Source organism: Sorghum bicolor, chromosome 1 (genome assembly GCF_000003195.3).
Source record: "Sorghum bicolor cultivar BTx623 chromosome 1, Sorghum_bicolor_NCBIv3, whole genome shotgun sequence".
Classification (NCBI taxonomy): Eukaryota; Viridiplantae; Streptophyta; class Magnoliopsida; order Poales; family Poaceae; genus Sorghum; species Sorghum bicolor.
This window is the reverse complement of record NC_012870.2, coordinates 2546308-2562948: the sequence shown is the minus strand read 5'-3', so window position 1 is coordinate 2562948 and position 16641 is coordinate 2546308. Positions and strand designations below refer to the sequence as shown.

The 16641-nt window shown below is 42.3% G+C and overlaps 1 protein-coding gene across 1 annotated transcript; it reads left to right on the top strand.

Annotated features, from left to right (window-relative positions):
• On the top strand, positions 2126-8755 carry LOC8057363. Its single transcript, XM_002466145.2, has 2 exons — positions 2126-3295; positions 7153-8755. The coding sequence occupies exons 1-2, from the start codon at positions 2126-2128 to the stop codon at positions 8482-8484; spliced, it is 2502 nt and encodes an 833-aa protein (XP_002466190.2). The 3' UTR covers positions 8485-8755.

Sequence of the window (16641 nt, the reverse complement as noted above, 5' to 3'; positions counted from 1 at the left end):
GCATCATTGTTCACCCTGAGCCAACCCCCCTCCGACTTCTCGCATTGAGCTACTTTTTGTTCCTTTCCCCTCGATGGGGGTAGCTTGAGGGACGCCAAGTCTTCCATAAGCTTTGGAACGAACCTTGCCGCAGCATTTGGCTCCCAAACCTTCCTGCCATGCCTGTGACTATTTCTCATCGTCCACACGACCCATGATCCACAAATTACCGTTGCCAGGGTTCTAGCCGGCCATGCCTTGGGGTTTAGGATCTCCGTCTCCCACGACCAAGGGGCAAGTCGGAGAGTGACACTCCCAGCAGCTTCTTTACCTCGCGCCAAAAACATTTGGCGAGTGGGCAACTGAAGAGGATGTGGTACAAATTCTCATCCAGGTCACCACAAACCTCGCAGTGGCTCTCGGGCACCACGTTTTGAGGTAAATCAAGCCCAACATAACTTTGTTTTGTCAATGGGGTGTTCGAGATATTACCCATATGTGTTCAACCGTCCCGCGGTTGCTCACCTATAACACGGAACGCTTGAAAGAGTGTCTGCCACGGACGGAACAACTCGAGGTCTCTCCCACTTCGGGGCTCTTCAGCAACGCAGTTCTCGTCGTTTCCTGTAAGTCCGAAGAGAAGGTTTGTAATTCCTTACTGTTTTTTGCTTTTATATTCCAGTAGGGGCTCCTTGTCCCTCTGTTCGTTCAAAAAAAAAAAAAAAGTTGCGGCCAAGCTTGAGTTCTTCAAGAGGACTCTTGGTTGTCTTGGAGCGTGAGGTTTCCACTGATGCAGTGTCCAAGAGGCCAGCTATAATAGCATTATGTGACAAGATTCTTCTTGGCAAGATTTTTGAGTTCCTTGTTAACGAGGCTGCCATGAAGCCACGGTACATTGTGGAAAAGCCTGACCTGCTCACATACAGCCTGGAGAAGAGGTTAGTGCCACGGCATAATGTCATGAAGGTCCTGTAGGAAAAGGGATTGCTGAATAGCAATACAAACATTCTCAAGGTCTACAAGGCTCTTGTTGTAGGAGAGGAGACATTCAAACCAAAGTTCATCGACTGTCACAACTCACAAGGACTCTGTTCCTGGCCTTGCACATGCTTATGCTGTAGCTCGTGCTGGTATTGTGTCCTCTAGAGTGTAATTTAAGCATCTCATTATGTGGTTCAGGACTTCAGGCGTATGGACCGTATGGTCTATGGTGGAACTGTAACTCATGCTTATTAGCAGCTGTGCAGGCCTTTTCCATTTGCAAGAGAATCACCAGTGATCTCTGACTGCTCATACATTGTCCACGTGCATGTTTATTAGTTTCTCTGGCTAGCACATGGCTGAAGTAGTGAAGTTTATCCTTGACTTCAACTTCCTTCTCTGAATTAGTCCTTGTTGTGGAACGTGTTAGCTAATATGATTTTCACAGTATTAGATTTTCCTTTTGTCCAACCATTTTTTATCAGGATGATATTTTCCAACTGATGTTTTACGTGGGTCTCACCAGCTGAATGGATTATTTTTAGTTTCTACTGATGCATGCTAACATTGTATGAACAAGTAGTTTTAGGTAGCAGCTGAATTCACTACCGTGAAGAAACTCTCTATGAAACAGTTTGGTAATCCAATGTTGTAGGGACCGAATGTGCTCTTGATTTCTATATAATTGTTCTGGGTGTCGCGGCCCTCTGCCGATGTACCAGAGATGGTTGTCTGTTGAGTAATTCTCAAAATATTTCTTTATAGAATGTGTATGATATTTATAATGTTTTTCTTCCTATATGTAATACTGTGCATTCTGGGTTTACAGTGCTGGCACCCTCTGTTTTGAGCGCCTTCTGAATTTTCAGTTCTCTAGAGTCTGGATAACTCCTTTGTTGATGATTGCATGATTGATTAAAAGTTATTTTTGACGTAGAGATTGCAAAATTATTAATAAGCTAATCCACGTTAATCTCTGTATGCGATATGACAATACTGAACAATGATTGAAGAAATAGCCCAGCGAAGGGTATGCACAGGCTGGGCTCGCCCAAACTGAGAAATCAGCGAATAAAGCCCAAGCCCAATAGTGGAGGGAATAGCCCAATTTCAATAATCCAGTAGTACGTACTCTCCTTCCCTTGCCCTTCCGCCGCCGGCCGCCATGCTGCGCCTCCGGAGTAGCTTCCTCTCTCTGGTCCGAGCCGCCTCCCCGCTACCCTCCCCCCCCACCCACCCCTGCGCGTGGCGCTTCCTCTCCACCCACCCCGCGCCCTTCTCCCTCGAGGGCTACCTCGTCACCGCCTGCGGCCTCACTCCCGCTGAAGCCCGCAAGGCGTCCAAGAAGGCGTCCCACGATTTATCCAGGGAAACACCGAATAAGCTCCCCTACTCCCCACGCCTCAACTCCGCCTCCAACCCTGATGCCATCCTCGCCCTGCTCTCCGGCGTCGGCCTCTCCCGCGCCGACATTGCCGCCGTCGTCTCCGCAGACCCGCTGCTCCTCCGCGCTTCGGTGAAGAACATCGGCCCCCGCCTTCTTGCTCTCCGCGACCGCGTCGGTCTTTCCACCACCCAAATCGCTCGCTTCCTCCTGGTCGACTCACGTGCTCTCCGCTGCTGCGACGTCGTACCTAGGCTCGAGTTTTTCATCTCCTTCTACGGTTCGTTAGAGAAGGTCCTGGAAGCCTCAAAAAGGAACCGGATCCTCCTCATCGCGAGCCTTGAGAGGTCAATCAAGCCCAACATAGCTTTGTTTCGTCAGTGGGGTGTTCGAGATGTTGCCCAGCTGTGTTCAAACTTCCCGCGGGTGCTTACCTACAACCCGCAACGCGTCAAAGAGTTTCTGGCACGGGCGGAACAACTTGTGCCTCCCACTTCAGGGCTGTTCGGGCAAGCAGTGTCTGTCATTGCCTGTGTGTCCGAAGAGAAGCTTGCTGCCAAGCTTGAGTTCTTTAAGAGGACTCTTGGTTGTTCGGAGTCTGAGGTTTCCACTGCAGTGTCCAAGACTCCAGCTATAATAGCATTATCTGACGAGATTCTTCTTCGCAAGATTGAGTTCCTTGTCAACGAAGCTGCAATGGAGCCACGGTACATTGTGGAAAGACCTGTCCTGCTCACATACAGCCTGGAGAAGAGGCTAGTACCGCGGCATAATGTCCTGACGGTCCTGAAGGAAAAGAGGTTGCTGAGTAGCAATACAAATTTTTTCAGAATAATTAAATTAGGAGAGGAGACTTTCAAATCAAAGTTCATCGACTGTCACGAGGACTCTGTTCCCGGCCTTGCAGATGCTTATGCTGCGGCTCATGCTGGTATTGTGCCCTCTAAAGTCTAATTTTGCATCTCCTTTTGTGTTTTAGGTAGGTGGTGGAACTGTAACTCATGCTCATTAGCAGCTGTCCACTGTGCACGCATTTTCGATTCTGATTTCTGCAAGAGAACCACTAGTGAATTCTGATTACTGATGTATATTTCAATTTCAAGTAATTTTTTAAGGAGCTGAGTGCGGCTTATTCTACAGCCTTGTTAGTTTCTTAATGAACCACTAGTAATTTTTTAATGTGCAAGCTTGTTAGTTTCTTCTTCTACTTAGAAGTTAGGACATGGCTGAAAGTTATCCTTAACTTAGTTTTCCTTCTCTGAATAAGTCTTTGTTGTATAACTTAATAAGCTTATTGGGATCTGAGAGTGTTGCTTTTCTTTTTATCCTAATCATTTTTCTCAGTATGTTTTATTACAACTGATATTTTACATTGCTGTCACTAGCTGAATGGGTTACTAATATTTGCATTCTATAAGACTGAACTAGTAGTTTGGCTGAAATCAAAAGAAATTCTCTATGATACAATTTGGTAATGCCAATGTTGCAAGAACAACTAAATATTTTTGATTTCTAAGAAATGTTTTGGATGCCATGGACCAATGATGGTTGTCTGTTTGGCCCGTAAAGGAATGAAATACTAATATGAAAATAAATGCCATGTTGTAACGGAGAGAACTTCATATGACAGTATTCTTTCATTTTTTTTCAGATTCTGATTTCTGCAAGAGAACCACTAGTGATTTTTTATTCCTCATGTATATTTCAAATTCAAGTTATAAGTAATTTATGAAGGAGCTGGGTGTGACTTATTCTACAGCCTTAATGATCAAGCTTGTTAGTTTATTCTTCTGTTTAGGAGTTAGGACATTGCTGAAGGTTATCCTTAACGCAGTTTTCCTTCTCTGAATAATTCTTTGTTGTAGAACTTATTAAGCTAATTGGAATACGAGAGTATTACTTTTCCTTGTATCTAACCATTTTTATCAGTATTTTTTTATTACAACTGATGTTTTATGTAGCTCTCACTAGCTGAATGGGTTTACCGGTTTTTGCATTGTACGAGACTGAACTTTTACTTCCAAGTAGTGGCCGAAATAACTACTCCCTCCATCCCAAATTGTAAGTCATTCCAAAAATCTTGGAGAGTCAAATTTTTCTAAGTTTGACCGAATTTATATAATAAAATAATAATTATTATGATACCAACTAAGTATCATTAGATTCTTTCTTAACTATATTTTCATAGTATACTCACTTTACATTATAATTCTTAGTATTTTTCTCTATAATTTTGGTCAAATGTAAAAATACTTTGACTCTTCAAGATGCTTGGAATGACTTACAATTTTGGATGGAGGGAGTACTAAGAAACTCTCGATGGAGCAATTTGGCAATGCCAGTGTTGCAAGTACAACAAAAATTTCTTGAGTTGTAAGAAATGTTTTGTATGCCATGCACCTCTGCCATGTACCAAAGATGGCTGTCTGTTTGGCCTGTAAAGGAATGAGATACTAATATGAAAATAAATGGCAAGTTGTAGGGGACATGACTTCATACGAGAGTACTAATTTGTTGTTCCTTCCATACTGGCATCTTGACTTGGTTACCCAAGCTTCTCTCTTCATGTCTGGACAATGGTGCTGCAACAGATCGGCTTACTACACATTGCACCAGGAGCCCAGGACTACGTCTTCTACTAGGATCGTTCAAGGTTTAAGCATGTTTTGGTCGCCTAGACAATTTGGAAGCACCATAACTGTTGTGAAAATGAATCCCTTTTGCAACTTGCAAGAACAGCATAATAAAATGTACCCATCTGCTGGCTTCAGCAATTCATAGTTGTATAAAAACGTTCAGGATCCAGACCAGCAATTCATAGTATTAGTAGGGGTGAGGTCTACCATTTTCAGGAACCAACTATTTGCATAAGCCATCGGATGTGGTTCTAGAGAAAAATGTTGCAAAACTATCCCCAGCCTGCAACCGAGAAACAAAGCAATAGATAGATCAATGAAGTTCACGAAGCTGGTAAAAAACAGATCAGCTGCTGCATGGTGGAAAGAAGGATCTAATTTGAATATTTGGACAGCTATTGAATACTACTGATTTCTTGGTGCATAAAACATTTTTGACTCCCTTAAAGGATACCAAATGTAAGCATAACAAATCGCAGATTGTTACGGCTTCGCGCACCTAAAAAAGAGCATCCTTACATCTTTCAGATAAAGCCTTTCCATACTCATATCATCTCCAATAAAGCTGGATTTAAGCATGTTCTTCGTGGATGAAAGTTAGCGCAAACAGAAATCCGATAGCTAAACAAAAGTGACGGAGGATTTCTAACACCGAAAGACTATTAAGGCCTTGTTTAGTTCGCAAAATTTTTCAAGATTTCCGTCACATCGAATCTTTAGTCTCATGCATGGAGCATTAAACATAGACAAAAAAAACTAATTGCACAGTTTACCTGTAATTTGTGAGATGAATCTTTTGAGCCTAGTTACTCCGTGATTGGACAATGTTTGTCAAATAAAAACGAAAATGTTACAGTAGCCAAAAACTAAAATTTTTGCGAACTAAACAAGGCAAGAACCCTATATTTCTTGACAATGTGAGATGCCTTTGAAGTCCAATCAAAATAAGAACCCTGTACTACTTGTCTGTTTACCCACTACTTCAGGGTGATTAAATTATTACAGGCAACCAATAGACTATATTCTGATTTGAATTTACCATGTTATATGTTTTCCTAATGCAAGTGCCTTTAACGTCAGACTTACTTCATTGTAAGGCCTGCAGAATACCGATACCATCATCTATCCAGTCAGCTGGCCCTAGGCATGTTATTGTTATCAGATCGGAAAGTTAGTCCACAGAAATTGGAGAACTCAAATGACTATGGTATTTGTTTTATCTATATTTAATGTTTCATGTATATATCATAAGATTTGATGTAATGAGAAAACTTTAAAAAATTTTGGATTTTGGAGTAAACTAAATAAGACCTGGGTGATGAAAAGGCACAACACCAACACAAATACTTCTGCTTGCAGGAGGCTTTTACCAGGAAATTAACTTGCACTCCTGCTTAGTGCTTTCCTGCCACAATAATAGCTTTGTTTTCATGCCACAACCGAAATGTATGTAGTCCTATACTCCTGCTTACCTACCATACAGCAGTGTTTTTCTTTCACAACAAATCAGCCAAAGAAACAAAGCGTGAATTACCCGTCAAACTGGCATAAACAAAACTCTTATTATCAATCAATGTATAAAGCAAACACTAATTCGCTAATTTTAAATAATCCAGGTGATTCGAATCTCACCGAGAGAAAAGAAATGGAAACGGACCGGGTCCTTCACATACCATGGCAGAGCAGAGGACCGCCTGGCCATGGCGCCTGTGGAGTGGAGGCGGCGTGCGAGGACAGCCGACAGCAACGGCGTAACGCCACTCCTCCTCCTCCGATGCATCATGCATGGGAGGACCTGCTCGCTAGGGCCTTGTTTACTTCTTCAAATATTTTGTAAAATGTTTTAGATTTTTTGTCACATCGAATCTTGCGGCATATGAATGAAGTATTAAATATAGATAAAAAAGATAACTAATTACATAGTTTACATATAATTTGCGAGACGAATCTTTTAAACCTAATTAGCCTATGATTAAACAATATTTATCAAATATAAACGAAAATATTACTATTTATATTTTGTAAAAATTTTCTGCAAGTAAACAAGGCCTAGGTCTGCCCTGCCGCACTCCGTGTGAGCGCCGCGTCCCGCGGGTGGCCACCGCGCCGCCGCAGCCACTTAGTGAGGACTCAGCCGAGAGCTCCAGCTGGGCTCCTTCGTGGGCCTAGTAAATGGGCCGCAATTCAAGAAGGATGGGAGATTCCACGCACGCACGGACACACCCATTCGGCCATTCTCCTCCTCCTCCTCCTCCTCACGCGGCGAGCCAACGGCGTAACCGCCCCTCCGCCGCCGCCGCCGCCGCCGCCATGCTGCTGCGCCTCCGAAATCGCCTCCTCCCTCTGCTCCGCGCCGCGTCACCGCTTCCCTCCCCCATCCACACCGGCGCGTGCCGCCTCATCTCCACCTCCAAGGCCACCTCCCGCGTGCCCTTCTCCCTCGAGGGCTACCTCGTCACCGCCTGCGGCCTCGCTCCCGCCCAAGCTCGCGAGGTGTCCAAGAAGGCCTCCCACGATTTATCCAAGGAATCTCGTAGAACACCGGATAAGCTTTCCTACTCCCGCCTCAACTCCGCCTCCAACCCTGATTCCATCCTCGCCCTGCTCTCCGGGGCCGGCCTCTCCCGCGCCGACATCGCCGCCGTAGTCTCCGCGGACCCGTTGCTCCTTCGTGCTTCGGTGAAGAACATCGCCCCCCGCCTTCTTGCCCTCCGTGACCGCGTCGGTCTGTCCACTCCCCAGATTGCTAGCTTCCTCCTGATCGACTCACATGCTCTCCGCAGCTGCGATGTCGTTCCCAGGCTCGAGTTCTTCATCTCCTTCTATGGTTCGTTTGAGAAGGTCCTCGTGGCCGCCAAGAGGAACGGGAACCTCCTCGTCTCGAGCATTGACAATTTAATCAAGCCTAACATCGCGTTGTTTCGTCAGTGGGGTGTTCGAGATATTGCCCAGCTGTGTTTGACCGTCCCGCGGTTGCTCACCTACAACCTGGAACGCTTGAAAGAGTGTCTGCCACGGGCGGAACAACTTGGGGTGCCTCCCACTTCGGGGCGGTTCGGGCACGCAGTTGCAATAGTCTCCTGTATGTCCGAAGAGAAGCTTGCTGCCAAGCTTGAGTTCTTTAAGAGGACTCTTGGTTGTTCAGAGTGTGATGTTTCCACTGCAGTATCCAAGACGCCAGGTATAATAGCATTATCTGACGAGATTCTTCTTCGCAAGATTGAGTTCCTTTGCAACGAGGCTGCCATGGAGCCACGGTACATTGTGGAAAAGTCTGTACTGCTCACCTACAGCCTGGAGAAGAGGTTAGTGCCGCGGCATCATGTGATGAAGGCCTTGCAGGAAAAGGGATTGCTAAATAGTAATACAAACCTTTTACAATTAGTTCTTTGTAGAGAAGAGGCTTTCAAATCGAACTTCATCGACCGTCACAAGAACTCTGTTCCTGGCCTTGCAGATGCTTATGCTGCAGCTCGTGCTGGTATTGTGCCCTCTAGAGTTTAAGTTTAGCATCTCATTTTGTGTTGTAGGCACTTGGTAGACGGTGGGAATGCAACTTATGCTTATTAGCAGCTATCCAACTGATGTTTCACTTAGCTCACACTTTTCCCCTGCTGATGTTTACGTTGTACTGGGAAAGCATCTCATTTTGTTTTTGTACTGTGAATAGGTCTTTGTTGTCTGGAGGGCTGAACTTATTAAGCTAATACTGTCAAATTCCAATTAGCTTTTCATTTTATCTAACCAGTTTATTTATTGATATGTTTCATTCCAACTGATGTTTCACTTAGCTCACACTTTTCCCCTGCTGATGTTTACGTTGTACTTCACTGAGGCTGAACTAGTAGTTTCAGATAGTGGCTGAAAGTGCTACGGTGAAGAAAACTCTATGAAACAATTTTGTAATGTTGTAAAGCCAGTGTTGTAAGAGTCAACAAATATTCTTGATTTCTAAGAAATACTTTGGTGTTGTGGAACTTTGCCAATGTACCAAAGATGGTTGTCTCTTTGGCTTGTAAAGGGAATGATAGACTACCGACTGAAAATAGATGGCAACTTGTAAGGGAGATGACTTATATGGGTGAGTACTAATTTGTTGTTCTACCCACCCACCCCCAAAAAAGTCAAATAAGGTTGCCATGTTGTTTAGCACTGTGATTACATTATTTCTACCGACATACAGCCACGGACCAATACTTTGCTTGATTAATGGTATTCAGGGAATGATTCAGCGACAAAAAGAAAACACTTAGCTACTAGCATCGACGATTAAGAAAATTGGCATATTAATCAAATCGTTTAGTGCATTTTTTTTACCAAATTATGATAGGTGCTCTGCCGTTTCATTAAGTTGGAAGCAAAAAAAAAAACAAAAAAAGTGCAAAATGCAAGGCTTGACAACAGTAACAGAAATAGCATTTTTTTTAATATCCACTCATATGCTCCATCACACTATAATATTGCTTCAATTAACAAGACTATCTTTGTGCTGTCAAAATTTCTCCACTTGCAAATGATAAAACACATATGGTCAGCATTTTATCAGAGACTACCCTGCTTGAACGCAGTAATTCAGCCACCGATTAGTTCATCCGGAGGTAAACAAACTACAAGGACCCTCCTCCGATTAATCACACTAGTGTGATCTCTGAACTGCTGATACATCCGTAGGGAAAGCTTCGTTGACTTGGAGGTGATGTGTTCTTGGGACATCACCATCCACTGCACTGATAGGTTCATCGTGGTGAAAAAACTTCAGTTTTTCATTGTGCACCGGGCTAGTAGAAGTAACCGTGCAAGATTCAGAAATTCAGGTACGTAATCAATTTATGGCAACTTGGTGATCAACTCTTGAAAATAAAAAACCACCCAGTCGGCTTCTGCTGGCTCTCTCTCACCGGAACAGTAGCATAGCAGATGAACAACTCTGCTGTCCCAGGTTTGCCGATCCTGCAAAGCCAGGGGCAAAACAAATGTAGCTGTATACATTTTATGCTGCGGTACAAATTGCATACAATATATATTATCAGAAAAAGTCTCATATCTTTAAGCTGCATACATGTTTTACGTAGCTCTCACTAGCTGAATGGGTTTACTGATGTTTGCATTGTATGAGACTGAACTAGTATTTTCAAGTAGTGTAGTGGCTGACATCGCTACTAAGAAGAAACTCTCCATGGAGCAATGTGGCAATGCCAGTGTTGCAAGAACAAAAAATATTCTTGAGTTCTAAGAATGTTTTGTATGCCATGGACCTCTGTCATGTACCAAAGATGGTTGTCTGCTTGGCCTGTAAAGGAAAGAAATACTGATATGAAGAGATGAGTCCATATGAGAGTACTAATCTGTTGTTCTTTCATTTCATTTGAACATAATGTTACATAGTGAGAATGTTCAACTCTGTTGATTCTGAAGGTGGTACATACATACAGTAAGCTCACAAATCTTTCCATCGTTCTCAAACTGATATTTTCAGGTCATACTGCAAGAAAAAATAAAATACATTCTAGGAGCACTAATCATTTGTGGTACTTGTGCTGCTGTGCAGATAAATTCCACTTGCTTTCCCTAATGTTCTATTTTTTAGGTCTAGAAGAAACTCATTAACTGAATTGGTTGGTCCACTTTTTACTCATCTTTTGGTGTGCCATCTCCAGATGCCCTTCGCTTGACTTGCACACCTCTCTTATTGCTGCTCATTGCATGAATATATCAAGATTCCTGTTCATGCCATGGTTCGAGTTCTTTTGAGCCATACAGTTAGCATGGATGCTGTTACCTTTTATGATGTGTTTGTAGTTCCTGTGTTCTGACGGATAGCCATGCAAGGACTATCACTCTAAAGTGTTTCACTCTGCATCTGTAAACTTTTAATACTAACAGTATAGCCATTGCAAACGCAGGAATGGGAAGTGCCATGTTCTGAACTAAAGCTTCCAGTTAGTAAATAATATGTTCTCCAGTTAGGCCCATTCCTCACCCAAAAATTTTTCATCCATCCCATCGAATCTTTGGACACATGTATGAAACATTAGTTGTAGATAAAAAAATAAACTAATTACACAGTTTAGTTGAGAATCGCGAGACGAATATTTTAAGCCTAGTTACTCCATGATTAGCCTTAAGTGCTACAGTAACCCACATATGCTAATGATAGATTAATTATGCTTAATAAATTTGTCTTACAGTTTCCTGACGAGCTATGTAATTTGTTTTTTATTAGTTTCTAAAAACCTCTCCCGACATCCTTTCGACACATCCGATGTGACACCCAAAAAATTTTCATCTCCAATCTAAACAGGCCCTTAGTAAACAATTTAACTCAGTAGTCCAGACTGGTCCCACAACTGGTCTGAGACTCTGAGTTATCCTTTATGTTCAATTCAATTCATCTCCTAAAATCCGTGAGTAAGCATTATAATCATTTGTGTACTGAAACCAAACCTTGAAAGAATTGCAGAAGCGACCAGGAAACAAATTCTAGGAACTTAGTAGTTTCCAGTTTTTGCGTGACATCGTGCAATCCTGAACGATGGTGGATTTAGGTAGTAGACGACGATGAAAACCATGTGTATGTATTTGCGGTTGAGGGTTTTTTTAGTTATTATTATTTTGAAACATGGATGTTCCATTACTCAGAAACAGGGGCCAAGTCGTTGGCCACCAGAACATGAATACAACTTTGAATACGACTTATGAGAAAAAAACAATGGAAAAAGTACGGCTTAGGGCCTGTTTGGAACGGAGAACTAAAAAACATAGGAATATAGGAGAAAATACATGAATAGAAAAAGAATATGGTGGGAATGGAAAAATGTAGAAATTTTACAATAATGAGTGTTTGGAATGCAGAAACGAGGTAGCATAAGAATCTCATTTTATTTGGACTAATGATGTGCCTGTTTTGCTAAACTTGGTAGCTTGAGATTAGCTTTGGTAGGTCATTAACAACTTGTTCGCTTGAGCTTCTATCAACTATTCAGCAGTGTTTTTCTCTCATAACAAATAAGCGAACAATATTTTCTGTCATGGCAGCCAATTAACAGTGCGAATAATGGAGCTCTGAAGCGTAGATTGTAGATCAAAGTTTTGGAGTTGGTGCCTGCCAAGAACACAAGTGACATGAATAGATAAAAAATATTTCCTCGGATATTGTGTCCTGTTCCTTTTCTCACTGATGCACAGCAATAATGTTCGTTAGCTTAGGCAAATGTGTATCATTGTCACAGGAAAATTTCCAATGGCCTAGACTGGATGATTTCATTCCTTCTAAATGTATGAGTGAAGGAAATTTTCCATAGGAAAGGATATACTCAATCTTATGTTCCAAACGCATGAACACTACATAAAATAGAGGAATCTTGATTCCTATACTTTTCCTTTGGAAATCCTGCAATCCAAACAGGCCCTATCAACAATGTAACCTAGGCTTGTTTACTTCCGAAAAGTTTTCACTTTTCGATACTGTAGCATTTTCGTTTGTTTGTGATAAATATTATCTAATCATGAACTAACTAGGATCAAAAGATTCGTCTCGTGATTTACAGCTAAACTGTGTAATTAGTTTTTGTTTTCGTCTATATTTAATATTTCATGCATGTGCCACAAAATTCGATGTGACGGGGAATCTTGAAAACTTTTTGGTTTTCAGGGTGAACTAAACAAGGCCCTATACCCAAAATGTGTTCTGCATAGTGCTTTTACCTACTCAAAACAGCTTCCAACGGATGACCCAATCACATGACCCATTTTGCCTATCTGCCGAGACGACACCCAAAAATGCCTCCTGTCTGGAGGAGGACGCATATGTTTAGGGCTGTGGTGGACTGATGGTCCCGTGACGACGACGAAGCGAGGAGGCGACCGGAGATCCCGGGGGCTGCACCAATGACGCCGTACAGAGACCAGTCCCAGCCTAGGTCGTCGATCTCCTCGAAGAAGGCAGGGAGCGGCGGGAGCGGGCGGGTCACGCGGTGAAGGGTGGGACGAGGAAGCAGTCTGCTGTCGGGTCGGTGGCGAGGGTTCACCCATGCGGGGATGCGTAGAGGCGGCGGCGGCGGCGGCGGTGCGTCTTCGCGGCAGGTCAGGGCAGGCGGAGGTTCGGTCCTCTCGGGGGCAGAAGAAGAGCCACGAGAAGCCACGGTGGCCTCGGGTGTTGTTTCTTCTTTTTTTTTAATGTCTGGAGCTTGCTTTGGTTTGGGTCTCAGGTTGTTGGAGAAGGGCAAGTTTTGGGGTTTGACCCATTTACTGTACATGACCTAAATTGTGTAATGGGTCTTCAATTTGGGTTTCAATTGTTGGAGTCAGTCTTGGAGACAGTCTAAGACAAGCAAACTAGCTTTTGGAATGCTGAGGGAATCTTGGTTTGTTTATGCCAAGTTCGTCGAGAACAAGCCAATTCCAGCTGTTTTTTCATAACTTGGAATACTGAGGGGATCTTCATTCGTTGATGCCAAGCTCGTCGAGAACAAGGCAATTCCAGCTGTTTTTCATACGATCATTCCAATGGTGACTGCTCGTCGGTCTGTTGCACTTGCAGGGCTCTGGAAATTTTGTTTTTGTGCCATCCTCAAGTGAAAGATAGTATTTGATGCTCATATGTACTTACCACTTACCAATAGTTGGATATAGTCATATAGATATTCAGTAGTTACCACTCTCTAAGCAATTGAGCTTATATACTTGTATCCTAGTATATTTGTAATTTGTAAATGTGTTCTTGCTCCAAGCTTGTGGATTGCTCTGTTCAATCACCACTTCATCAAACTGCAATGCACCGATTGCTATCTTGAAGCCTTTGCAACAAGCTGCACCTGCTTGCTGGAAACAAAAGACACGGTGATGCGGAATTCAGAGGACAAGCACAGTTGGTTTTACAGACAGTAAACATGTTGGCGTCAGAAGCAATGTCACTCCTCTTCCAGATTATTTTTTTTAAAATAAACTAGGTGAATTTTTCGCGTGTTGTTGTGGGATTTTTTTAAAAATAAATCATTATATATATAGCACTACTATACAATATTTAGTCTACCATGTATGTACACATATGAATTTGACTTGCATGTATTTTATTGTATTAGATCTAGTAAAAATTACTAAGCTAATAAAACAAAAACTAATATTTGGTTATATTATAGAGAAATTAATTGGTGATGAAACAAATAATGTATGTACATGACTTATATATGAATATATTAAATATTTAAAGTATTTCACATGATATAGATGATATGGTTATTTTTTCTAATTAATATGGAATGATATGGACTTAGTGGGGAATGATGTGGACATCTTGCATGAAGAGATAAAATATTTAGGGCCTGTTTGGTACAGCTTCATGAGTTGTTGTGAGCTGTTTTTTTTTTTTGCAAACACTTATTTCCAAAACAGCTTCATGGTAGAGCTGTTTTTCCTTTCCTCTCACAAAGACATGATGAAAAAAGTAGTTTATTGCATCTCTCTCATTTCTCTCTCTCAATTATGCATGAAGTAGTTGGTGAAGCTATTTTACCAAACACTTTTTCCAAAACAGCTCAGCTTCATCTAGAAAGTTGTTCATGAAGCTATTTTCTAAAAAACAGCTTTACTATAAAAGTTGAGCCGTGCCAAACAAGCTCTAAGTGGGTCACTTAGTGAGGAATGATGTGGATACCTTGCATGGAACCGAAAATTCATTTGTTTATCTTTACAAGAGTTATAGATGCGGCGCCGTTCTGTGTGGGCGTCAATACAATACGTTCCGTTTTTTGAACGATGGCAGAGCAAGCGGTGAGTACCATGGCGTCCGCGGTGATCGGCGGGATCACCGACAGGGCACTCACTACGGTGACGCGGAAGCTGCGGTCCGGGTCCTGCCCGGCGGCGGCGCACGAGAAGCTGCAGCGGCTGGAGACGCTCGTGCTCAAGCTCCGCTGTGCGGTCGAGGTGTCGGAGAAGCACGCCATCGGGAGCGCCTCGCTGCTGGAGTGGCGCGACAAGCTGAGGTCGGCCGCCGAGGAGGGCGGAGCGGCCGTCCTCGACTTCCAACGCCGAGCCAGGGAGGAAGGCGAGGCGGCGTCAACAAGCGCACCCGTCCACGTCCAGCACCAGCAGCAGCCCGCCGCGGCGCCGCCGCCGCCACGGCCGGCGCTTTGTATTTCACGAGGAGTGCTCTGCAGTAAAAAAATATGTAATTGCTATACATAATTACTCTTCACGGCTTATGGTCATTAATTGTTGTCATTTTCCTGTGCCATCTAATATGTTTTAAAGTATAATTTTGATATTGATTGCTAAACTCCTATACTGCTTAAATAATGACGAGCAAGATTGTGGTTGGGATTTAGCCTTGTTTTATGCCTTTGCAGACTGATTTGTATAGCCTCTACAATAGCTTCCCTAACTACAACAAAAGGACCTGCTTTTGACGACAAATAGGTCAGCTCATGCTCAAACAATAATATTAAATTCTTTCAGTCCGGCACCACCTAGATCTGACAAAATGACTCAAGTTGATCATGACGATCCTTTTTTTTACCTAATTCAAGTGAAATAATATGCTCGAACAATGAAGCTTTAAATTTTGGGTATGTGTTCCAATAGTATGCCTCATTTAGACACATATAAAGCATTTTAGTTATTACCTGGGCAAATATAGTGCCCGCACTTCAGTCGAAACTGTTTAAGTTTTACCCTTGGCTCTTAGCATCTCCAGGCAATATTGGTTAGAAGTGTTTGGAGCTAAGTAGAAAATGAAGAAATTTGTCCACTTAAAAGTATCAATATGCAATACATTTATGTTGGTGGTCACCATGCTTTGATTGGACCAGCTCTGTGACTGACACTATGACTGAGGACTGAAAACAACTATTTTGCTATTACTTTTCCTATGCTAGCATATTTCCTTCTTTTTAGATACTGATCACAATTACAGGTTATGTAGTTGAACTGGAGATGCCCTCCCCCCCCCCCCCCCCCCCCCCCCCTCTTGGCACCCATGAACTATAAAAACACCTCTTCTACGACTTCAGACCAGTTTTGCAGGTTATATGTAAAAGACCCTTCGAATAGCATATGCAATACATACCTACAAAGTCTTCTCTGGGTTTTTCAGTTTACATATATTTGTGTGCCACTCTTATCTATTTCCCGATTCATTAATCAAACATATATCTTTTCTTATAATTAAGTTTCAAATGTATACATTTATCATCTGAACTTTTCCGATGTATATATACTAGTACCTTATTACTTATAATGCAGTCTATATATTATTCTTACACGGGGACTTGTTTAGTTCACCCTAAAAACTAAAATTTTTTCAAGATTTCCAGTTACATTGAATCTTTCGGCACATGCATGAAGTATTAAATATAGACAAAAATAAAAAGTAATTGCATGATTGGACAATATTTGTCACAAACAAACAAAAATGCTACAGTAGCGAAATCCAAAATCTTTTCGCATCTAAACAAGGCCGTAGTTGCATCTCAAATCTCAACCGGTACAAACTAAGGCCTTGTTTAGTTCCAAAAAATTTTGCAAAATTTTTCAGATTCTCCGTCACATCGAATCTTTAGACACATGCATGGAGTATTAAATATAGACGAAAATAAAAACTAATTACATAGTTTGGTCGGAATTGATGAGACGAATCTTTTGAGCCTAGTTAGTCCATGATTG